The 25,479-nt window shown below is 57.2% G+C and overlaps 1 protein-coding gene across 2 annotated transcripts in view; it reads right to left on the reverse strand.

The window, feature by feature from the left end:
• STX1A (syntaxin 1A) overlaps positions 1-25,479 on the reverse strand; it is a 37,067-nt gene that overhangs the window by 4,873 nt on the left and 6,715 nt on the right. For both annotated transcript variants that reach the window (XM_062012110.1, XM_062012111.1), the window contains exons 2-6: positions 23,706-23,783; positions 22,500-22,599; positions 3,934-4,008; positions 2,450-2,523; positions 782-890 (exon numbers count right to left, since the gene is read on the reverse strand). In XM_062012110.1, the coding sequence (XP_061868094.1) occupies positions 782-890; positions 2,450-2,523; positions 3,934-4,008; positions 22,500-22,599; positions 23,706-23,783 (436 nt within the window). The remainder of the gene's footprint in view (positions 1-781; positions 891-2,449; positions 2,524-3,933; positions 4,009-22,499; positions 22,600-23,705; positions 23,784-25,479) is intronic.

The raw sequence follows: 25,479 nt of genomic DNA on the forward strand, positions 1-25,479 counted from the left end.
TTGTTGGTGAGAGAAACCCCCAAAAACCTGGGTGAGGATTCAGACTTTTGCACTCTGAGCACAAAGGCCCTGACACCTCTCTGACAATCAGGTCATCTGCCAAAAATCTCTCTTCATCTCTGCAAGCCCTGACTTCTCCCTTGCCTGCCTCTTCCCCTGGCTCAGTGGTGCCACGGTTCTCCTCTGCTGGGAGCTGACCACGTTCTGACTCCAGCATCACCAGCTGCCCAGAGGAACCTGCAGCAGAGGCTTTGTGCACAGGCAGCACCAGAGCTCTCCTAAGCAACGGGCTCTGGGTGATGCAAGATCTTGGTGCCAGGGTGGTGACAGCCTCAGAGGCATCACCTGGGGCCCACCTTCAGCCAGAAGACACCACTGCTGCTGCTCAAAGCCATCTAGATCCCGGGTGCAGGGAGATGCCTGGGACAGGCACTGAGGCTTGAGCTGCTCCTGCAGTGGAGGAGCCACCGGCAGCAGCAGCATCCCCACCTGAAGACCTCTCACCTCAGTTCACCCACAAGGAAAAGCCCCCAGAGGAGAGGCAGGAATTCCCACCAGCTTCTTGCAGTCCCCAATCAGCTGCAAACAAGACAGACACCTCCCTGCCCGTGCTCTCTGCACTCTGCTGCCGCGGCACCCAAACACCAGGTCCAGGCTCAGCTCTGTCTGCCGCTGGAGCTGGGTCCCAGCTGCACCCCCAGTCACATGCACAGCTCTCTGGGTTTCACCAGGAGCTCCTGGGGCAGGACAGCCCTGCTGCATCCCCTCTGGGCCGACTCACTGATCTCCAGCTGCCGCTGGATGCGGCCCTTGCAGCGCTCCCGGTAGTCGGTCTGCGTGGCGTTGTACTCCGACATCACCTCCACGAACTTGCGGGACAGGGTGGAGTGCTGCAGGACACAGGCAGGGCAGGGCACAGTCACTCACTCACTCATCTGGGTTGTTAAAGCCCTCTAAGCTGCTGCAGTCCCAGCCCTCCCCTCACCCTGCCCAGCCCAGCACTGACCCACAGCCCTCAGCACCTCAGCTCTGGGATCCCTCCAGGGCTGGGCACTGCCCCAGCTCCCTGGGCAGCCTGGCACAGGGGCTGACACCCCTCTCAGGGAAACAGTTCTGCCTCAGCTCCAATCTCAGCCTCCCCTGGGGCAACCTGAGCCTGTTTCCTCTTGTCCTGTCACTCAGGAGCAGAGCCTGACCCCCAGCTCCCTGCAGCCTCCTGTCAGAGAGTGCTGCTGTCTCCCCTCAGCCTCCTCTTCTCCAGGCTCAACACCCCCATCCCTCAGCCCCTCCCCAGCCCCCTTGTGCTCCAGCCCCTTCCCCAGCTCTGGTGCCCAGAGGACCTTCAGGTCCCACAGGAGGAGGAGCCCTGCTGGGCTGCAGCTGGGAGCTGCCCCTGCAAAGGTGATCAGTTCACATCAGCACTCTATTGATTTCAGCAACTGCAGCACAGGAGAGCAGAGCAGTTTCCCAGACTGAAAAGAGAGAAGCTCTCAGTGCCACAACCCCTCTGGCTTCACTGCAGAGCATTTAGAGAAGGGAGGATTCTTACCAAGCTGTGTGAGTGTGTAACACCTCTTGTCCTATCACTACCTGCTGTTGCAGACAGACCCTCCCCATGTTTCTTGTTGGCCTCTTTAGGGCCTGGAGGCTGCTCTAAGGTCTCCCTGGAGCCTTCTCTTCCCCAGGCTGAACAGCCCCAACTCTCTCAGTCTGTCTCCAGAGGAGCAGGGCTCTAGCCCTTAGATCATCTTCATGGCCTCTCTGGACTCACTTCAGCAGGTCCATGTCCTTATGCTGGACACTGCAGAGCTGGAGGCAGTGCTCTGGGGGGTCTCCTCAGGGCAGAGCAGAGGGGCAGAGTCCTCTCCCTTGACCTGCTGCTCACCATTCTCTTGATGCAACCCAAGATCCAGCTGGGTTTCTGGACTGCAAGCACCCACTGCCAGCTCATACTCAGTTCTTCATCCACCAGTAGCCCCAATTCCTTCTCCTTAGTGCTGCTCTCAACCCAACACATCCCCCAGCTGTGCAGGACCTTGCACTTGAACCTCAGGAGGTTTGCATTGGGCCACCCCTCCAGCCTGTCCAGGCCCTTCCCTGCAGCATATCACCCACACCACACAGCTCAGGGTTGCTGAGGTGCCCTCCATCCACTGTCTATGCCCTTGGCAAAGATGTTAAGCAGCAGCAGTCCCAGCAGTGACCCTGAGGAGCCATTCCTCACTGCTCTCCACTCAGACATTGGGCTGTTGGCCACAGGCCTTTCAGAGTGGCTTTTCCTTATCTGTTTGGAAATGTGCTGAGTTGCTTTGCCCAATATTTGCAAAGCAGAACTCAACAGCCCCAAAGCCAAGCAGAGCTCTCTTCTCCCATCACCTCCTGAGATCCCTCAAGGGCCTCCAGCCACTTCCCATCCTGCCCTTCCTGATGCCACAGGGCAGACACTCACCTGAGTTTTCCTTATCCTCAGGTCAGCAGATGATCTGTTCAGTCCTTCCTCTTGTTCAATACTCTGCTCAATACCTGGTCAGGGCAGAAGGACACAGATGACTTTATGTAGTTTAGAGAGGGAAAGAGATTGTCTGGCAAAGGGTCTGTAAAACACTGAAGGCTGCAAACTGAGGAGCATCTGGCACTGATGGCAGATGGCATCTGAGCAGTCCCCAGCTCCTGAGTCCTGCCTGCAATTCAGCCTGGAATCACTGAATCCTCCAGTCACACAATCATTTGGCTTGGAGAGTCCCAGCCCTCCCCTCACCCTGCCCAGCCCAGCACTGACCCACAGCCCTCAGCACCTCAGCTCTGGGATCCCTCCAGGGCTGGGCACTGCCCCAGCTCCCTGGGCAGCCTGGCACAGGGCTGACACCCCTCTCAGGGAAACAGTTCTGCCTCAGCTCCAGCCTCAACCTCCCCTGGGGCAACCTGAGGCTGTTTCCTCTTACTTGTTACTGGGGAGCACAGACCTCTCCCCAGCTCACTGCAGCCTCCTGTCAGGGAGTGTCAGAGAGTGCTGCTGTCTCCCCTCAGCCTCCTTTTCTCCAGGCCACTGCTGGACTGGCACTAAAGCCCCATTTCACTACCAGTAAGCCTTCAGTACCTGGCCACTGCCTGAGCCTCAGTGTGGGGAGGGCAGCCCATCAGCCCCAGGCTGGCAGCAAGGGCTTCACCACAGAACTGATGTGATGACCTACACTGGTGTCTGCACTTTCTGGTATTCAAGCAACATGGAGTGCTGCTCTTCCCCTGCTGGCAGGAGGGGGAAATCCAGAGCTAAAATGTCTCTGCAAAATACCAAAGCTCAAGGCTTCTCCAGGGACCCTATAAATAGTCAGGCTGGCAGCTGCCTGGCCTTGGGGAGACCCAGCAGGCTGGTGAGAGCTCACCTCATCTCACTGAGCAGCCTCTGCAGCAGAGCTGGGCTCTGCCCTTTCATGCTGAACTCCTCACCTGCCCAAAGACCTCAGAGCAGGGAGGAGCAGTGCCCTGTGTCCCAGAGGGGTCTGGGCAGAGAGGGGCCATGGGCTGCAGGGCACAGAGCCAAGGTTCATCTGCTCCTCGAGGGCACCTCCAGATGTGCTCACCCAGAAACTCACACAAGAGCCTGGAGGAAATGTCCCATTAGCAGAGTGTGCAGAGACACATGTCTCCATGGGGATCACCAGGTGGGAGCTGGTGGCACCCCTTCAGTTCGGCTGACTCCAAGCAGCCTCTGCCTGTCCTAAGCCAGGTCCTTGGCAGCAGATGGTGTTTCTGATCGATCCTGACTGTTTCCTTTCACTGTGCTGCCCAGGAGGCCACTTGGGACAAAGCACAAGGACCAATCATCTGTTGCTCCAGGTACATACAGCTGCAGTGGGTCAGTTCTGGAGGGAGGAGTCAGGAGCCAGAGGCTGTCCTGCAGCGCTCCAGGCTCCCACTCGGGCTCACACTCACTCTTTAGCTTGGAGCGCACTTTGTTCGCCGTCTTCTTGATGTCAGACATCAGCTCCTCCAGCTCCTCCTTGGTTTCTGGGGAGAAGGAAAAATGGTCAACATGGGTGTGTTGAAGACACTGCTGAACCCTGCTGCCCAGCCCCACAGCATGGACGTGCTCCTGTGCCCCCTGGGCCAGGGGAACCTGCTTTAGCAGGGGCTGGGGCTGGGGCAGCTCTGCAGGGTCCTTTCAACCCCACCACGCCGGGACTCTGAGTCTGTGAAACCAGCTGGGGAAGTTCTGAGCCCTGCCTGGCCAGTGGGATCTGCACAGGGCTACCTGCCCTCCCTCCTGTGCACATGCAGGTGTGAATCAGCTCTGAGCTCACCACCACTGACAGAACAATCACTGCAACACCTCTGAGCGCTCCTGTCTTGTAGGACTTTCGTCTGCATTGCAGCAGCATCTCCAAGCCACAAGCCCTGCTCAGCAAACCCAGCTCACAGCAAAGCTCCCTGGTCAGCCCTGCAGGGAAGGACTGGGGCATTCTGGTGGGTGACAGATGGGACATGAGCCAGCAATGTGAATTGCAGCCCACAAAGCCAAGTGTCTCCTGGGCTGCAGCACCGCCAGATTGAGGGAGGGGATGCTCCCCCTCTGCTCCCCTCCCCTGAGACCCCAGCCCTGGGCTGCCCTGACCCACAGCAGCCCTCAGCACTGGGAGCAGCACACAGCAACGTCCCAAGATCCAGGCAGTAAGGAAAGTACAAACCACCTGCCATTCAAGCAGGATTTCTCAGCCCTGCTCCCACCCTGATGCTCCCTCCTGACTCTGATCACATCCAGACTTAATTAAATCAAACTCTGTTGAACAGACTCTAGGCACATTAACTGAGTCACTCCCATGGCTGTGGCAGCTCTGCTGCTGCACACTCCCAGCTGCCACTCACAGGCATCACTAGAGACTCATGCTGATGGGGATGTGCTGGGGAAGGTCACATCCTACCCACGGCTGTGCACGTCTGACTTAGAGCTCAGAGCTTCACCTCTCTTGGGAAGGGGAGACAAGGACCTTGCCTGTGAATTCCCTCACTCCAGGCACTCTGAGCACACCAGCACAGTGGCCTCTCAGGGAAGTGCTGCAATTAGGGGTCTGCTAGAAAAGCAGCAGCCAGGAGGGAAAGGAGGGGGCAGCTGCACTTTGACTAATTATGCATTTCCCCTCCTCCCCCACTCTTGCAAGAACTTGGAGCTAACAAAGGAACAAACCAGCCTGTGCTGAGTAACAACCTGCCCCTGGGTGGGCTGAGAACAGCTCATGGGGGAGCAAAGGCCCAGCAGTGGCAGGGGACAGGCTGGGGGCTGGGCTTGTTCACCTGGCAAAGAGAATGTGAGGGGGGCTCCTACTGCTGCCTACAAGTGCCCAGGTGGAGGCTGGAGAGAAGCTCAAGCCAAGTGATCTCATGGCCCTTGGAGGTGACCTTCAGCTGCTTGCTGAAGCCTGGAGGTGCACAGGGCTGGGACAGGCAGTGATGGACCAAGCAGAGACAGGCACAATTCAAACTAGATAGTGAGGAAAACAATGTCACCATCAAAGCAGTCACAATGTCACATGAAAGCAGTCACAATGTCACATGAAAGCAGTCACAGTCACCATGAAGGCAGTCACACACCAGACCCAGAGAGCCTCTGGGACGTCCATCCTCAAAAGACATCCAGCATGTGGCTGGCTGAAGGCCTGACCTAACAGATCAGCTGGAGGGTGCTGAACCAGGAACCTCTGAGGTCTCTTCCCACCCATATCCACCTATGAAACAATTGCAATAACTCCAAACATTCCCAACTGAGCAGCAAGGAGCAACCACTCCTCCAGGCTGGCTTTGAGTCACGGGCCGCGTGAGCATCGCTGGGCGACCTGGCAGCCGCAGCCTTCCCAGACAATTATTTTCACATCCACGGCGTCTGTTCCAGTGACTCACTCCCTCTGTTGAACCATTCCCTGGAGAAACAGCCAGCAACAGGAAGCTGAAGCGCCACAACATCACCACCAGTCCTGCTGCAGCCCTGTGAGCAGAGCAGGGGAAGGGGCAGCATGGGATGTTCAGGGGGCCAGGCCAAGCTCCCCACGGGCACCCAGGACGGCTGCTCCCCTCCTGCTGCCACTGGCACATCTGCTCATCTGGCTTTTGGTCCAGAGTGGAGCCTGAGAAGCCCCAGGACCTGCCCTGGAAGGGACCTCAGGCAGCACAGAGGTGCTGGCAGGGGTGGCAGCTCTTCCTCCTGCACAGCAGTGCTCCCTCTGCCAACAGCACACAGGGCACCAGCCTGTCAGAGGGCAAACATCCAGCCCAGGCTGGGAACTCTGCTCAGCTCCAGCACAGCCTCAGCTGCTTGGGAAAGAGGGAAAAAGCAATTCCCTCGTGCTCTCCTTCCTCACAGCCCCCTGACTCCCCAAAAGCACCACTCCCCATGCAACAGGGAAGGGGACAAACCCAAGGAGCTGGTGGCCAGAGCTGCCATGTAGGGCTGGCATCCCGAGGGACCTGGACAGGGTGGAGGAGTGTGAACCTCCTGAAACTCAAACAGGGCAAGTGCAGGGTGCTGCCCCTGGGTCAGGGCAGTGCCCAGTACCAGCACAGCCTGGGGGAGGGAGGGAGGGCTGCAGTCAGGGGTCCTGAGGACTCATCCTGGCCCAACCAGAGCTGCCTTCACAAGGGGCACTCAATGAAGACAAGAAGATTTGGGTCACCAAACAGCTTTGGATGGCTGCTGCCCCAGCTGCCAATGGGACTGTGTCAGACACCTCCAGCCCTGGCTGTTTACAGCATCACCTGCACGTCTTGGGGCACCCAGCTCTCCAGCAGCCATCGGCTGACTGACATGCAAACTGCTCCTGTTCCCTTCCCAGTGCCCAGTCCTCTGCTCCAAGCCTCTCACCCATCCCCCTTTACCTCCAGGATGGCACTAAATGCCATCACAAGCTGTGCTGCAGGAGCCCCTCATCCCTTTGCCATCCACTCCCCTCCTGCAGCTCCCTGGGTGCAGGATGGGTGCAGGGCCCAGGACAGCAGTGCCAGGGAGCAGAGCCAAGCCAGCAGGCACCCAGCAGGCACAGGTACCAACTACAACTGCTCAGGTCTATTTTTACACCACCAAGCCACACTAATTGTCTCACCCTCCTCCTTTAACTCTCTCCATCGAATTCCACCTCAAACCCTCTCATTCCTCTGCCCAGAAGCAAGGTTGGGTTCATCAGTCAATAATCACCCAGCTCACTCCCTCTCTCTTTCTTTCAAAGATCGATGCTGTGCTGCCTCCTGAGCTCCTGCTGCCCACAGGGCACCTGGAGACTGATTGGAAATCAACACTAATGGCACAGGCACCACGTTACTCAGCTCTTGGAAAACTTCCCCATCGATCACCTCAGGGAGACTGGATCCTGCAGGATCTATTCTGAGCACTGCCAACCTGGGTTCCTGAGGGAACAGCCCAATTTCAGTGTCACAAGCTGCATCACTTGACTTCTCAAACCCTCAGAAGCCAAGCCAAGGTTGTTTCCCACATATTTCTGTCCTTTCTGCATTATTCTCTGTCATCAACACACCAAAACAACTGAGAGGCTTCAGCTCTTCTCCAGGCACATCAAACCAAGAGCAGAGTGTCCTTCAGGCTGGTGCTGGCTCAGGGCTTTTGGCTCCCGGAGACTCTCAGCTCCACTTTCTGTGCCACTGGGACAGGGTGGGAAAACACTCTCCCCTTCCCCATGGATGAGCAGAGACAAAAGTCAATGGCAAGTTAAACCCCCAAAGCAGGAGTTACAAAGGGATGCAGTGAGAGTGCAGGGCCTGGAATTCATCCTGCACCAAAGCCTCCTGCTTTTCATCTTGCACCCCATTCCCCTTCAGCTCTGGGGACAAGAAGGTGACTGAGGCTCTCCTCTATGGGCACAGCAAATGTACATGGCAGCAAGATCTGCTTCACAGGAGCAGCACTGCAGGCTCTGCCTGGGGCACTGCACACTGCAGAGGCAGAGCTGTCCTCCAGGTCTGAGAAACAGGCCCTAGGCTGGATCAGGGGTCACAAACAATTGCAAGTCTCTGCTATATTAACTGGCCTTTTGTCTCTTGCTTTAGTCACAATCAGGAGCCACAGGATGGGCTGGGTTGGAAAGGACCTTCAAAGGTCATCCAGTCCAACCCCCTGCCCTGGGCAGGGACATGTCCCACTCCATCAGGTTGCTCACAGCCCCATCCAACCTGCCCTTGAGCACTTCCAGGGATGGGGCATCCACAGCTTGTCTGGGCACTCAGAGGGGACCAGTCCCCTTGGGCAGGGGCAGAGGGCTGCCATGGGGAAGGAGCCACAGGTCCCCCAGTGCATCCCCCTTCTGCATGACCCACCATGGGCCCAGCAGTTCCTTGCCCCAGGATACACCATGGCTCTCTCCAAAAGCAAATGTACCCCAAATGCCACGTTTCAGCTGTTGAGGATGAGTCCAAGCTGCAGAGTCTGCACCAAGGAGGGGCCCTGGCCACGGGGCAGATGGAAGGTGCTGGAGAAGCAGGATCTGCTGGGGCCTGGGTACACAGGAGCAGGAAAGTCCTTCAGCCCAAGCCCAGGGTGATGCAGGTGACAGACAGTGACCCATTTGGACAATGGTTTGTGCAGAAAGGCAGCCAGGGAACTGTGCAGAGCTTATTTTTAGAGCTGCAGATTTGCATGACAAAGAGCAAGTGTTACCTCCAGCTGCAAAGGACACTTGCTTTTGTAGCACCAGTGGCAAAAAAATGACCTGAAGAAGTCCCACCATGCTGAGCTCCAGCTGCAAGAGAGGGCTCTGCAAGGTGCTATTTGCTACCCAAAGCAGCAGCTGCAAAATAAAGCCCCAGGCAAAAGCACCAACGTGCTCAGACACGTCTCTGCTCTCTGGGCACCCTGTGCCAGTGCCTCAGCACCCTCGTGGAACAACACTTCTTCCCTATGTCCAACCTAAACCTTTTTGGGAGGGATGGTGCTGGTGTGGGCTGCAGAGCCCCTGTGTCTGCCCACTCTGCCAGGGCAAAGCCAGTTCTCCCCAGCTCTGGGAACTGGCTTCACTCACAGAGGCTGGTGCCACCCAGGCCCATGGTCAGGGCAAGCAGCTGATCACGGTGGCAAAGCGAGGGCTGCTCCAGCCACATCTCCCAGCACACACTGGTGTGAGCTCACAGTGCTGGGGCTGAGCCCTGTCCCCCCATCCCCAGCACACAGCTGCCTCATTGGGCTGCTTCTGTCTCTTTGTTCATTCACAGACAGCAGAGTGATTCCTGCAGGGGAGCTCCCTTCCCTCTGGCTCAGCACAGGAGCACACCCACAGCCTCCCACCAAACCTCCCTCCCCAGGCCCTCAGAGCACCAGAGCCCCTGGCAGCTCCTCCCTCCCACCACCAGCAGCTCTCCCCAAGGACCAGCCCCTGTGACTCTCCAGGCTCTGCAGCTTGTGAGCTCTCCCTGGCCTGTCTGTCCCTGCTGCCCAGGCTGAGGGTGGCTGTGGGCAGTGCCAGGAGCCGCTGCCGTGCTCCCCAGCACGCTGCAGCCTCCTCCTCTCCTCCCCCACCGTGTCACCGGCTGCCTCCTCCTCAGAGCTCCTCAGCTCATGGCAGGGGAATCCTCCCCTTCACTGCAGCAGCAGCAGGGAACAGGGAAGCCCAAGAGCCAGGAGACCACTGTGACCAGCAAAGCTCGCTCTGCTCCCTGCTTCCCTGCTCCAAAACACCCCCATTGGCCTCGCCCAGTGGCCCTCAGGCTGCTGGACATAAAGCCAGAGGAACTGGGGTGCTGGTGGGAAAGGAACATCAACTTCTCTTGCACAGGGAGGATGGAACACTGAATGGCAGAGCCCTTGCAGTGTCACTGCAACACAACCCAAGGGAGCTGGGTCTGGGCTGCACAATGGGAGCAGGGGCTGGGGGCAGCTCTGGGGCTGCACACCCCAGCTGCCTGCTGGCCCTCCCCAGCTCCTGCACTCACTCCCCAGCTCTGACTCCCCCTTCCCTGCTGGCCCCTCAGCCCTGCAGCCTCCTCCAAACCTTCCCCCTGCCCCGTGACGTCGGGCTGGCTCCCACTCTCCTTCCTTTCCCTTCATTGTGGCTTCCCCAGCCTCTTCCCTCCCTCTCCAAGCGCTGGAACTCACCCTCCCCTGCCACTTCACTCTCCAGAGGCCTTTCCTTGCCAGGATTTGCTTTCCCTCTTACAGCCCTGCTCACTCCTGGCTAATTAGCCAGCACTACAGCAGCCTGTGCCCTGGCCAGCTTTCACACCCTGCCCTGCACAGCTGCCCTTGGGCCACCCACCACTACCTGTCTCACCATCTGAATGCTCTACAAACCTCTCTCAAACCGAACTACTGTGCCAGTGAAGCATCTGCAGGGACCCTCAGCCTCTGCTGCCAGGGCTCTTGGCCACCTGGGCACACTGCTGGCCACGTTCAGCCCATGGGACACCCCAGTGTCTGTGGCCATGCCCAGAGCATGCAGGGTCACAAGATCCAGCTGTGTCCCCCACACTATCCCTCACAGCCATGGTGCCCTCTGGCCCTCCTCACCACACCTGAACAGAGGCTCCTCCTCAGCAGCTGCCTTTCCCAAGTTATCCTCCCCCACACTGCTGGCCCCCCCATCCCAACCCAAAGCACCCACACGCAGCCATGGGGCTGCCCCACACACCAAGCACGTGGCCATTGCCCATCACCACGTGCCTGCAGCCCTACAGCAGCTTTCACAGGGACAGCAGTGCCTGCCCCCAGGACTGCAGAGCCCAATCCCACCTCCTGCTGAAGGGCAGCTCCAATACACACGGGTGGTGCTCGGGAAGGGCAGCAGAAGCCTGTAGCTGTGGCAGGTATGAGAAGGGCACTGCTGCTAGGCAGCCTTCAGTGGGGAGGGTCTAACACAGCTCAATTAGCTTCAGGAGAGGTGAAGATTTCAATGAAAGCCAAATGTGCAAGGAAGGAAAAGCAGCAGGGACAGTGTGTGTCTGGCTCTCCTGCAGCAGGCAGGGACGTGCAGTTTCATCACACCCACATCACCAAGCTGGACACAGGGACAACATGATGAAAGATTTACAGTTGGACTGGGGACAAATGATGAATGAGTCCCATGCAGGGCTCAGCCCTGGGTCCAGTTCAAGTCAGTATTTGCATCAGGAGCTTGCAGGCTGGAGGAAAAGCCACTCAGCAGCTGGCAGGGGTGGCACAGAGAGCTGGGCTGGCCTCATCTGATGTAAAGACACATTTGATTAATGACCAAATCGGGCTACAAATCAATTACAGAGATACTGGAAAGGGACAAATCTCAGCTGGTTCCCAGGGAGAGCAACAATCTAAAGCCCAAACAGCTCCAGGACCTTCTCTCTGCTCCTACACTGGGAGGAGGCTCCACCAGAGCCAGCAAGCAAGAGAGCAGCCCATGGCAAGGTGACACCTGCAAGGACCAAAGGCCTTTTTTCCCTTGGGGAAAAGCAAATCTGATGAGGCCTCAGGACCACAACACCCCAGCAGACACCAGTGGGCAGCACAGGAGGGGAGCACAGCAAGGGTGAACAGCTCTGCAGCAGCCTTTACCTGGTGCTTTCATGGTGCTCGTTCCAAAGCCACGCTCTAAGGAGGTTTGGAGGAGCCCTGAGCACGTGCCACATCCCCTGTGACAGCCAAGGGCGCCAACACAGCCCTTTGTCAACACCACAACCAGGCTCTGCCCGTGTGCTCCTGACATTTCAACAGCTCCTGCAGCAATTTGTGCCCCTGCTGAGGACACAGCTCCCACAGCCACGGGAGAGCAGGGGGCAGGTGAGGGGGGACACAGGGGTCAAAGCCCCTGGATGGATGCTCGTGGCAGCAGGGGAGGTGCTGCCCAATGACTCATCCCATGGCACCCTGCACCTCATCCCTGGCCACACAGGCTGCTTGAGACGAGGGCAGATTCATTTCTAGCCAGTCACCCATCACCCTCCCACCAGCAGCGTGCTCAGAGGAGGGCAGGGGCTGGTCCCCATGGGAAGCCTTTCAGCAGCAAAGTCAACTGTGAGGATCTTCACACTTTAAGCTGCTGCAAACAGCAGCTCAGAGCTTCTCTAGAGAGGGAGCAGCAGCCCTCCAGGGTTTGGATACTGTAAGCAACATCCTGCTCGGGGCTGGTGAGGGGATGGCTCTGTGGGGACGGAGCTCTGATGGCTTATGTGACAATTCCTCTTACACAACATAGAACTGAACATCAGGACAAGCAGAAGAACGTGACTGAGGGTTAGATATCGCTTCATGTTACGCCTTTTTCTCCAGCTCCAGCTCGAGAGCAGCTCTGGTTGACACGATCCACCCCTGCAGAAGTGGAACTGCTATGCAGGATCTTCTTAAAGCTCTGAGGGAAATAAGGTGGGTGATGTTCTGCTTACTTCCCTCAAACCACTCTCCCACCAGGCTGCTTCCCTGTAGCACCACAAGCTATTAAAAGCCCTCAAAGTACTCTCAAGGCACAGAATTATCTTCCAGATTGGGAGCTCCAGATTCCTTTTGGTCATGGTGAGATACATAATCCACACATGGTACCATTACCCACTCTAAACACCATCTCTGCAAGAGCCCAGATGGATGCCAAGAATAAGGCACTTCTTATAGCTGTAGCATTTTAAGAGACATTAACATGCCTTGCATAAAAGTGTCCTAATTTCTGACTTGGGTTGACATGCAGGAGCCCTTCAGCTGCCTCTTAAAAGCCTTCACCTGCACAGAAAAATCCCATCTCCTCCCTCACACACCCAGCCTGTTTGGCAAGAAGGGCATGACAAAGGCATGGACCTGCTGGTTCTGGTTCATGATCCATTTGGTTCATGAGCTGCAAGTTCTCAGTGGATGAACACGCTGCTGCTGCACACATCACCTGCAAGCACTGTGACACAGCACTCCTCAGCTGAGGAGGCCACACACACAGTGTCATGGTGCTACTCCAGGTGACCTTGTGCTCAGGAGGCCCTTGGCCCCAAAAACCTGGGGATCAGCAGGAGGTTTGAATGTCTTCCATCAAAAACCAACAGGTGACAAGAAGTGACACAGAGACTCCAACGCTCCCTCCAAGCTGAGGTACAACATCCTCCACCACACAGTGCCAGGGCTTCAGTGCCTGCCTTCACAGAGCAGAGCTAGCACCTGGCTCTCTGCTGTTCCTCCTCTAGAGGCTGCCTTTCAAGCCTCAACATTGCCACCTCTTCTCAAAACCTTCCCACTGTGCTAAACAAAGGAATAACAAAGGCAAGGGCCAGTGGGGGTTGGAGCAGCTGCAGCTTCTCACCCATGGCCTTGGCTGACTCAGAGGACTTTGCCACTTCAGCCTCATTTCTTCAATGGGGAAGCTTCAGGAAGAAGAGCTGGGGATCTGGGAAGAGTGGCACCCTGCAGCTAAGAGCAAGGCAGCATCACAGGCTGTCCCAACAAAGCAAAAGGAGCAGAGGAAGAAAACCTTCCAGCAGGTCTGTCCCTGCTCTGCTTCTGAGCCAGCAACCAGCACTGACTTGTGGTTTGCTCTCCACTGATTAATTGAAGCAACCACAGAAACAAACTGCACTATCTTCTCTTTGCTCTAGATGAACACTAATGCACACTGAGCTGCACAACTGCTCCTCCAGAGGCTCCTCACGAGTCAGCTCCTCCTTGAGCCTGGGTACTGTGTACCTGAGACTGAGCCTCTCTTCCTCTGAGCCTTTCCAGTGATCACATCTTTTAAGGCAGCACTTCATTGAAGGGATTAAAGGCCAATAACCTTTTGCAATGGGAATTAAGACTGGAGGATAAAAGCAGCAAGCTGGAAACCCTGCAATCCAAGCTGCCAACCCTGCAATCCAAGCTGCCCAGCTGCAGGAGCCCAAGTGTTCAGCACAGGCTTTGAAATATTAATGAAACTCAAACCTTTTCATGGCAACACAACACTCAGAGCACCAACCTCAGGCTGGAACGAGGGGCAGCTCTGCCACGGGTGCAGGAGCACCAGGGAGGCCTCCAGCTCCCTGCTCCTCGCTGGCCAGTGCTCAGGAGCTGTTCTTCCCTCCCCATGCAGAGCTATTTCAGATTTACAGGTCCCAGTGCTGCTCCCTAAGCACCAGCCACAGCTCTGGCAGCTCTCTGGCCAGCACATGATGGATTGCTCTCTTTATTACAGGTGAGCACAGAAGTGGTTTGCAAGGGGCTGGAGGCTGGTCATAAATAATCTCTGCACAAGACAGTCTTAGGCTGAGCACACATCAGTATTTACAGACCAAAAGCCAAGATCTGATCTGTTGGATTCTACACCACTTGATTAATTATTTACCTCAAAGCTAATTAATCACCCATTAACCCTTTGTGAGCTTTTACCAGTAGGACACACTCATGAAGTGACTCAGTAAATGCTTCCAACATCTACAGCTTCACATGATTAAGAAGAAACATCTTTCCCAGCAGAGCCCCAGGCCAGGAATCAGAGGCCACATCCCAGCTGCATTTTATCTTCTCTCCCTGGCAATCGTTTGGCCTTGCTCATCCTCCATCACCTGCCACCTGATGCTCACAGCACACTCCTTCTCCAGGTGCTTCTCTTCACTTGCAACCAAAGCAGCTCTTTTATTTGCATTTTTTGCTACTAATCTGATAACTCAATTAGGAAAGCACAGTTCAGCTCCACCTCTGTGGGGCTGGCCACTCATTAACAGTGCTGGGAGACTCAGAGAGGCTTAGCTCTGTTCAGCAGGCTCTGCTGGCATTAAAAGCAAGCTCAAGAGCTTTGCTGCCTGTCCTCAGGATATATTTCTCTCCAGTGAACCCACAGAACTGAGGCAAGATCAGCAGAGGTCCCCAGGGCCATGGGAGGAGAAATGTCAATGAGAGGGAAGCACTGGGGCCACACACAAGCTGTTCTCTCCTCAGAAAGCCTTCACACCCAGTGCCACTCAGGCAGAGCCTTTGCAGCCACCGTGCCTCGAGCAGCCCCAGCTGGCCACGTGTCCCCAGCAAAGGCAAACTCGAGGCCTCTCAAACCCCCCAGGCCTGGGGTGTTCCTTGTGTGACACCCTAACTCACCAGCACTTGGCTCCCCCTGTGAAGTGTCTGCAGCAGCAGCCACCAGCCATCCCCCTGCTCTGACTCCTCTGATGTCTGAGGTTTCTTTTGGCAGAGCACTCTCTGTGCTCTGACTCAGCACATCTCCTGCCTGCTAGAAACACCATGGGAACACAAATCCTCCAGTAACCCTGCACCAGGATCCTCCATCCTCCAGCCAAGACCTCCATCACCCCCCAGACTCCAACACAGACCCCTGTGAGAACCACTTCCAGCCTCTCCTTATGGCTTTGGTAACAACCCTTTGGCTGCTCCCAGAGGTGGAGGAAAGGGAAAAGCCTGGCCTCAGGTTATCAAGAACAACTCACTGGAAGAACAGATGAGTTCCAGGGAGGATTGCTCACGCTGTGGCCAGCAGAAGCAACGTGAGACACTGAGCTCTGGTGCCCACTGGCAGAGAAGAGCCAAGAGACAAAAGATGTTCCAGCTGAGACCTGAGCCAAAGCCCTCACCAGCAAGGGCAAACAGATAATCCTGAATGAAAGCTCCTAAAAAAGGAAAAGCCTCCAAGGCTGGGAGGTTGGGCAGGGAAAAGGGCCAGGCAAGGCTTCTCTTCTCTGGCTTACCAGGGATGACCTGACAGCCACCACCCACAGCTGCAACTAACAGGGTGTAGCACTGGGGTGACAGATCAACAACCAGCATCTGCAAATGCCACACATTCAGGCTGCTGAGTCTGGGGTATCAACCCAAGCCCTGGTTCTAACCTCTCAGGCACAAGCCAGGATTTATGGAAACAGCTCCCCAGCCCATGTGTCCTGAGACTGGTCCCAACAGGATCACAGCCAGCAGCACAGCACCTGCAGCGTGCCAACGACGTGACACGTCCCTAAGGGCAGCCCAGCCACGGCCTGACTGCACCAACTGCAGCTACAAGCCAGCCATGCTATGCAAAATGCCTCAGGTGTGAGCAAAATGAGGCAGCAGTGCCACGTCCTGGGAGCATTTTCCTACCAAAAGCATCCAGTGATGCCACTGTGAGGAGCAGGCAGCCAGCTCTGTGTGGGCAGTGGGCTTCTGCCTGTATGGGCTGGAGCTGGCAGCTCCCAGGCACTTCCCAGGAGGCAGCTCCCCAGCACCCAGCTGGGCTCCCAGATCCCAGCAAACCCCCCACAGCCATTAATCACCTTCCCAGGCTGCAGGGAAAACATTCCCTCCAGCTGCCCCCTGCAGCTGCCCAGGCAGCCACCCAGCCAGGCAGGACCTGGGCTGGCAGCAGCCCCCAGCACAGACCCCAGTGACGCGTGGCAGCGTGGGCAGGAGCTGTGTGCTGAAGGTGGGTGGTGTGGAGAGGCAACGAGACTCAGGGCTTTGAGCATTGGTGGGGGGGAGTTTTGAGGGAAACAGGAGATGCTTTCTGTGTATCTTCCCCTGAAGGAGTGCTGAAGAGATGTGGAAGGACAGTCACCCAGCTGGTTGCTGCAGCCAGCCCATGGAGCACTGGCTGTGAACCCACGTGCCATGCAATGGGTCAGCACAACCACACTGGTCATTCCCACGAGGCTGCTCCAGTTACCAAGTGAAAAGGTGACAGGTATCACAGAACCCAGAAGGTGGGGGCTGGAAGGGCCCTGCAGAGCTGCTCCAGCCCAAGCCCCTGCTAAAGCAGGTTCCCCTTGCTCAGGGGGCACAAAAACCTCACAGAACCATCTGAATCAGGCCACAAAACCTCATGGTCTGAATCTCAGGCCACAGTACCTCACAAACCCTTTCAGGAGCATCACTGGTGTTGCCTGAACTCTGAACAGCTCCAGTCTTAAGCTCCCTACGTCAGTTACAGCTGTGTAAAGCCAGTTCTTGCAACTCCCCTGCAGCAGGAGCCCTTTGCCACAGCAGTGCCCACAGCTTGATCCCCTGGTGGGAGTGATGCTGGGGGCCAGGGAGATCACAACACCCCTGGCCTTCCTCCTCCTCCTGCCTGCACCCTTGCCCTGCTCTGAGAGCCACATCCAGCTGCCCTCTTGCTCTCAGCATGCCTGGAAAGCACAAAGCCTTTCCCTCTCCACAGCACCAAATAATCCTGGGGAAGCACAGTAACAGGATTTACAGCTTGCTCATCTCAGCCCTGCTAAAGCCATTTTGGCAAATAGCAGATTATCCCCCGGTGTCAGCACTGAGACAATGGAGATCCAGGGACAGAAAGCTGAGCTGTAGCTGCAGAGTGGATGCTGCTGGCTCTGCCTGAGGCGTGCTGCAGAGCATCAGCTCCAAGCCACAAGCACACAGGTGTGTGGGGCAGGACTGGCTCAGCTCACTCTCCACACAGACACTGGGCTGCCACCCCCCATCTCCCTGTTTCCCCCCAGTGCTTCCCAGACAAGCTCCATGTTTCTGCTCTCACACCCTTTGGTCTCCAACCCCCCCTTGCCTGACTCTAAGAGAAAATGAACCACAGTCTGGAGTCACTCAGAGTGCTGTGAGCCACACAAAGCCAAGGAGCCCCAGGAGCTCTCCTGCACTGCAACAGGAGCAGCAAGAGCTCCAGCAGCAAGGTCAGGCTTCTGCTCCAAAAGTCACCTCGCTGCCCATCCCTGGGGTACAACACAGCAGTTGTGCAGCAGGAGCTGCACCTTTACAGCAGTAAGACATCTTCCAGGAGTGCCACTGACTGTTTGGTCTAAATTAAGCCCAAAATAATTACAGAGCAGCTGATTTTTACTCTCTTTTCTCTGTGTTGCTATGAATCAGGCTACAGCTGATTGCTGTTTACTCTGCACTCGCTGGCTGCCACGGCCCAGGCAGCGCTGCTCAGCTGAGGTGTGCAGGGGCTGCAGGGGAACAGGGCACCTCAGCTGGGCAAGGGACACCAAAGAAAAGAGCCAGACAGGCACAAGGGAGAGGACAGAGGTGTCCCAGGCAGCCTTGCTGTGGTCCAGGGGTGATGCACACAAAGGCCACGTGTCCTGTTCCCATTGGCAGCACCCAAGGGCTGGCTGTGGGTGCCACTGGCATGGCTGTGGGTGCCACTGGCATAACTGTGGGTGCCACTGGCATGGCTGTGGGTGCCACTGGCCATGCTGAGCAGTGTATGGCAGAGAAGGGAGGGATCAGCACCCACATTCACCCCATCAAATCCACCAGATGGGTGCTGGGAGGTGGTGGGCTGGTTTAATGCTGAATGAAGGCATTTTGTTCCCTGGACTGTCTGCTCCCCAGAGAGCTGTCTCCACAGCCTGACATACAGATGAGCCTCCTGTGCTCACACACAGAGCTGCCACCACAACTGAACAACCCTCACTCTGCCTATTCCCTATAAACTCATCACTGTGGGTGCCCAGCCCCTGCCCAGCACCCTTGTGCTCCAGCCCCTTCCCCAGCTGCAGCCCCTCAGTGTCCCTGTGGCAGTGGGTGAGGGGCCCAGCACTGACACAGCCCTGGAGCTGCAGCCTCCCCAGGGCCCAGCACAGGGGACAATCCCTGCCCTGCTCCTGCTGCCACCCCACTGCTGATCCCAGCCAGGATGCCCTTGGCCTTCTTGCCCCCCTGAGCACGCTGCTGAAAGCCCTGTCCCACCCCACACAGACCCCCCCTCCCACAGTGGTGGCACCATGACAAGGTAACAGAGGGGTAACACAGTCCAAAGAGCTCAAGAAATGCCAACTAACAGCCAGAGTCCCCCAGAATCCTGGAGACCTCCCAGCCTGGGGAAGGGGCTGGGACAAGGGAAGGCAGTGATTGTGCACAGTCCTTGCAAACCACCCAAGCTGCTGCAAGGGCCTGACATGATGGAGCCAGAAGGGCAAACAGCTACTGAAGCTAAATATATTTGTTCTTGTGATGACGTTGGGATGTAAATCGATGGTAAATAGACTGGGGCTGGAAATGAGAAGATGGCTCCTGACCACTGGAGGTTGAGCCCTAGAGCAGCCCTTCAACAGCAATCACTGGGAGAAGAAATAAATCTCCCTCAAGATGGAGCTGGAGAAATGCACACAAGGGCGATGAGAAGCATCCCTGTGTGGCACAGGGACAGGCAGCCAAGGCAGCCCTGGAGCACAGCTCAGCATTGCCATCATGACCAGGAGCATTGTTAGCACAGCTCTGCTCAGGAGGCCTGACCCCAGTGAGGTGCTGGGGCTGCTCTGCAGGAGCTCCTGGACCTCTCCAGTGGCCAGAGGAACCCCCCATCCCTGCATCACAGCAGCACTCCAGTTTGCCCAACTCACAGCAGGTTTGCTGTGGCAGGCAGCACTGGCAGAGCTGTGGGACCATCCCCACCATGGCTGCAAAATGCCTGGGAACACCTTCCCCCTGGGGATCTGCCTGGAGGAGGAAGAGGAGCAGGAGGAGGATGGGGAGAGCCAGGGCAATGATGGCACCTCCTCCTCACAGTCCCCACAAGTGCCCATGACACATGTTGCTGCCAGCACAAGGACACCTTTGCCACTACACAGCTTCTCATTTTGGTGTCACTTCAGCTGCATCAAAGACGTGGCAGAAGGAAGCAGGAGGGCACCAGGAGCACTGCTCCCAGCACTGGAGGCAGCAGGAGCAGTGGAGGAGCAGAGGAGGAAGATGAGGCTCCCCACTCCCCCTCTCCAAACAAGCAGTGCCCAGTGAAGTGTGTGCTCCCTGGGTCCTGCTGCCACTCTGTGCTCTGCCAACCCTGACCAGGCAGAAGAGCCACTGAGGCTGGTGGAGAACCTGCCATCTAGCAGCCCTGCTCTGGGAGGTGTGGTGAGCAACCACAACCTGTCCAGCCTTCCTTCATCAAACCTCAAACCCACTGCACACCTTGCCATCCAAACCAGGGCAAGTGCAAGGTCCTGCCCCTGGCTCAGGGCAGCCCCAGTACCAGCACAGGTGGGTGTGGGGATGGATGAGTGGATGGAGAAGGGCTGGGGGATACTGGTGAGTGACAAGACAGCAGCCAGCAATGTGTGCTTGCAGCCCACAAAGCCAAGCATTGCCTGTTTGGAGGCATCTGGCCAGTGCCTAAGCACCAAGGACACTCCAAATTGCCTTTTTGGCCTATGCTGCCTCAGTGTACCAGAGGTGAACAGCCACAATTTGTCTCCTTGTCCATCTGGCCCATCTCACTGCCAGGAAATACTCTGCTAGGAGTAACAGAGGACACTCTCCAAGCAACTCCAATCTCCCCCAGCAGACAGAGCCTGGACAAAGTCACCTGGGACCTGTGTCCTGGTGTCCAAAGCTTCCACCCCAAGCCTGCACAGCTTAAACTGAAACTGGAGGTCAAGTTTACATGCAGCTGCTCTTCCCCTCCCAGCCCTGTTGGATCTACTTCCAGGTGTGAAATATTCACTGGGTCTTCCAAAGCCTACAGAGATGGTCTGAGCTGACAGGCTGCAGCACACAAACTTCCAGATGTATGTGTCCAGAGGCAATTCATTCAGCAAACAGCCTCTGTTACATAACACAGAGCTGGGGAGCTGCAGTGTGGCTGCAGGGAGGGATGAGATGCCTGGAGGAGATGAATGGCACTGAAGTCCTTCCCAACTGCTCCAGACAAAAAAAACTCCCCACAACATCATCTCATTGCTCTCCAGCTGGCAACCTGCCACTCAAAGCCACTCCTCTGGGAAGCAGCCCAGATCAATGACCGAGGTCCAACAGCCTCCTCCAAGCTCCAGGAGTGACAACAGAGGCAGCAGCTCACCAGGAAGGATTTGAGGAACAGGTTTACCAAGAGCTATGACTCAAACCAGGAGCAGAGGCAGTGATGGCCCTGACTCAAGGAGAAACACAGCCCCTCAGTCATCCTGAGCCCACCAAGGCACTGACATAGTGCTGCCCAACTACCAGCATGGGCTCCCCAGCTCAGGAGAGACAGGGGAGTGCTGCAGAGAGGCCAGTGCAGGGACACCGAGGTGCTGAGGGGCTGCAACATGTGTGTGAGGGGGAAAGGCTGCTGGCCCTGGGGCTGCTCAGGCTGGAGAAGAGAAGGCTGATGCAGGCAGGATCCTGTGGGGCTGCAAGGAGCAGGCAGGCAGGGGCTGCCACGATGGCAAAGGCAGGCAGCTGCCCACCCAGCGGGCGCCAGCACGAGCGCAGGCAGCAGCCGACAGCTCGGTGTGAGAACAGTGTGTGCAGCCAGCAGAAGGAAGAGCAGGCGAGGGCTGAGCCCTTCTGTGGGACGTGGGTGCAGCCCAGCACCTCCACCCCACGCTGGGCAGGTGGGGAAATGCAGGTCTTACACAGCCCTGGATGCCCCATCCCTGGAAGGGCTCAAGGGCAGCTTGGACGGGGCTGTGAGCAACCTGATGGAGTGGGACATGTCCCACGTGGAAGGTCTCTTTCAGTTCACCCCTCTCTGTGAGTCTGTGAGCCTTATCCACCACTGAGCACCTGATCAGCCCCCTCACAGCTCCTGGACACACCACAACATCACAAACCACTCGTTTCTACCCGAGCTCTGGGCTCTGCTTTCGCTGCCCACTTTTTTCTTGCACAACACAATACCAAGGGCCAAAGTAACACTGTGAATCAACACCAGCAGCACTCCCTGCACGCTGGATGCTTCTGCAAGTCACCTCAATGTCACCAGATCTTGCTCACTGCAGAGTTCAGGCTTTTAAATAGATGCTTGTGCTCTTAGGCCAGGAGTGCCCTTTGCAGCCCCAGCCCTGGCTCGGCCCCGAGCGGCCGCCGCGATGCTGCACGAGCCCAGCAGCCAGGAGCAAAGCACTGACAGCTCTTCCCTGGAAACACCCCCAGCAGAAGCACTGCAAAAACCTTACAGTGCAAGCACAGACCAAAAGAGCCTGGAGGATGATTAAGCAACAGTCTGAGACACGTGAATTCCCCTGAGAAAATCCCTGGCTTCCAGGGTTAGCCAAGTCAGTCGTAGCTGAGGAGCAGCTGCCAGGACAGGGGAGCACGAGGCACTTTAGGAAGGGTTGGGTTGGGCTCTGCCAGCAATTAGCAATATCTATTGATTTGCCATAGGGCTAGACACAAGAAAATGTGTGTGCAGACAACCTCCTGAGGCCTCCAGAGACAATTCACAGTTGGATAAGAGGAGAGCAGCCAAACACACACCTTTGCACCTCTTCTCAGGAAGACAAGTAGGGAAAAACCAGCCAAAAGATGCCCTTCAGGACAGAGAAGGCAGAGTCACAAGTGCAAACTACAGGCTCAAAGAAGATGGCCCACCATTTCCGGGCCAGGCAGGCAATGCTCAGCCTGTTCTCACCCAGGTATCCTCCCCAGGCAGCCCAGGGCAAGAGAACAGCCCAACAGCATTGAAACAAAACCAGCCATTTGCTCTTCTCAGCCTCCACACGTCCCCACGCTTCAGGAATTGCCCTCCAGCAGCCTCACTGGGCTCTCACCACCTCTCAAAGTCCCCAAGTGTCACCCCTCCACCTCCTTCCACACAGGTCCCAGCCCTCCCTCACCCCGGCAGCCTGTGGCTTTCCAGCCCTGGGCGGCTGCAGCCTGGAGCTTGTGCCCAGCCACCCCACAGGCACCCAGGGCAGCTCAGCTCCCACCCCAGCTCACTCACTCTCATCAGGGTTGGGGGATGCAAGGATGGCACTGTGCTTCCTCTTCACCTCCTCCACGTTCTCCGAAATCTTATCAATGAACCCTCGAATTTCTTCCACCTGTGGATGGACAAGACAGGGCAGGCGTCGGGAGGCTCCGTCATTGGGGGGGACAGGGTCATCCTAAAGCAGCTGGGACACGTCTGAGCCACAGCAAACATCCTCCTGGACCCTCAAACTGTAGGATCCCCATGAAATCAGACCCTCCCCAGCACAGCAGCAGTTACAGCAACATCACACAGACTCTGCAGCCCGCATCCTTTGAGATGCATCGAGAAGCATTTGGGGTTTATTCGGATTAGCATCAGATTCAGACTCTGGAGAGCGCTGCTGAGGCTGCACTTGGGCCCAGCTCAGTTCCCCGTGGCTCTTTGCTCCAGGAGCTGAGAAGCCCAGTTTGACCCTCATCCCACAGACCAGAGAGCTCACCCTTGCCAGCAGACCCACAGCACCTTCCCTGCGCTGCTGCACGACCAGGAAAGGCAGCGGCATCGCCGAGAGGAGGAACCTCTGCTTGTGCCCTCTGCCTGCCGGGCTGCCCACCCTCAAGCTCTGTCTTCTCCTTCACACCACCACTTTGCTCATCTTCCTCCATCTGCACCTCAGATTATTTTCACTCCCCACTCCATTGCCTGCACAGATACATTTTAACACCCCCCACACACATGCCATGCTAAGGGTGTGCTAAAAAACCCGCATGCAGATCTCCGAGCCACCCACGTGCCAGCAGACAGCCTCTTGTTTGCTAAGGAGAGGCACAAAATCAATCCCAGAAACTGCTTCTCTGCCAAGGTGCTTTTAGGAGAGGTCTGGGAGCTGAGTGGCATTAGCAGGAGGCTGGAGGCAGGCAGGCTGCAAGGCTGCCCTGCAACTGCTCACCTGGCCCCACTGGTTTCTGGAGGAGGTGCTACAGCAAAGCATCTCCAGGGCCAGGTAAGCTCTGCACAGCCTCAGGTCTTCATGGAAGCCTGGCTCCTGCTGATCAGTGCTCTGAGCACAACCCTGAGGGTCCTGAGCATCAGCTGAGTGTTACCAGCCAGGGCAGGAGCCTCATCCCCACTCCCAGCGTGGCTCAAGCTTGTACCACAGCCCCACAGCCTGTTCCAGCACCAACAGAAAGGGCTGAACCGGCTTCAAAGCTGCACTGGAGAAAGCAAACCGCTCACCTGCTCAAAGAACTCATCCATGAAGCGGTCTCTGTCCACGCTGACGGTGACTTCATCATCATCATCACTGTCCTTGGCCTGCAACGACACAGACAGGCATCAAGAAGTGCTTCCTGCCAAATCTGTGGCTCCATGTCAGGAGCACCTTCCCCTCCTTTGCTCACTTGCTCCCAGGAGCTGGGGCAAACAGCAGCCAGAGCAGGGGACACCCCTGGCACTGCTGCACCAGAGCTCGACGGACGCCGAGGCAGCAGAGGACAGGCAGCTCCAGCAAGAGAGGCACAGCACAGCCCCCCAGCGTGGCCTCCACAGCAAGGGCTGAGCAAGAGCAAGGACACCTGGGCACTTCCAGAGCTGGAGGGGAGCGCTGGGAGCTGTTCTTGGCTGCGTGTGAGCACGAGGCCTCCGCAGGCAGCAGCGAGGGAAGCACGAGGGACGCTGCGGAGCGGGGGAGAGAGAGAACACACAGCAGAGCTGGGAAAGCCACAGCAGGCAGGTGAGGGGGTGTCTGGTCTGCAGAAGCACGTGTGGCATCGGCAGCAGAGACAAAAGCCTCCTGCCCCAGCGAGGTCAGCACACGAGGCGCAGGGACGGAGGGTTACGGCTCTCTGCAGAACGAGATGCTGCAAACCTGCCGGTCCCAGCAGTGCCAGAGGAAGGCAACCCATGTCCCAGGGAGAGGCTTTGTGCCAGAGCCACACACTGCCTTCAGGGAGGCACTTCCAGACAGCTCGTGCCCGCTGCCCCGGCAGGGTGACGGTTATCTGGGGCAGGCACTGGGGGGTGGGACGGGGGCACAAAGGTCCGGCCGGGAGCCCTGTGAGGAGGAAATGACAGGGCTGCAGCCTGCTGGGCAGCAGGGCACGTGTCACTCTGGGCTGCTGAGAGGCACCATCTGTCCCAGCCACGTCACTGGAGATCCCCTCTGCGCCCGGGCACACGGCTCCAGGCTCCCCAAAACCTCAACTGCATGGGGAGGCGGCAGTGCCTGCAGCTGAGGGACTACCCAGGGCTCAGGGGATGCCAGGGGGCAGGCACAGCTCCCCTGGGTGCAGGGCACTGAAGGATCATCTGCTCCCAGCATCTCCCTCCATCTCCTCGGCCCAAGCACAGCACCAGCCTCAGAGGCGCTCTCAGCCCAGGCTTGAAGTGTCTTCCCACACCCTGCTGCCAAAGAGCAAACAAAACCACGCTACCCATCCTGAGGAAACCTAAAGCATCCACTCAGACAACAGCATTTTGGCTTCATGCATCCCAGTTGTGAGCATCCCAGCTTTTCAAAGCCACAGAAGAAGCTCCAGTGTAGGTCAAAGCTACCTGCTGGTGCTGCTCAACACAGCAGCAAACAATCCCCAGCTTGGCAGCGCCAGGAGAGGAGCATCCACTCCCAACAGCACACAAACACACCAGCACACCATCCTCCCGCTGCTTCTCAGCTGCCAAAACAGCCAGCCAGCCATCTCTGCATCTGGGCATGCCTGATGCTGCAACCTCAGGCAGCAAAGGCTGCCCCAGGAGAGAAGAAACAGAGCCCCAGCAAAGTGCTGCCTGGCCAAGTGCCTTCAGTGAGAGCAGCTCTCAAAACAGCTCACGGAGACAACGAGCTCAGTTAATTAACAGCAGCAGCCAGCAAGCAGCTCTGCTGCCCTGCAGCCTCAGTGGGTCACTGGCAGTGCCCACCAGCACTCATCACTGCCCGGGACCCTGGCACGGGGCAGGTCAGCCAGGGCTCCTCCAGCATCTTCCAAGGCCTTGCAGGGTTAAACCTGCCCCC

Source organism: Colius striatus, chromosome 20 (assembly GCF_028858725.1).
Source record: "Colius striatus isolate bColStr4 chromosome 20, bColStr4.1.hap1, whole genome shotgun sequence".
In the NCBI taxonomy this organism is placed as follows: Eukaryota; Metazoa; Chordata; class Aves; order Coliiformes; family Coliidae; genus Colius; species Colius striatus.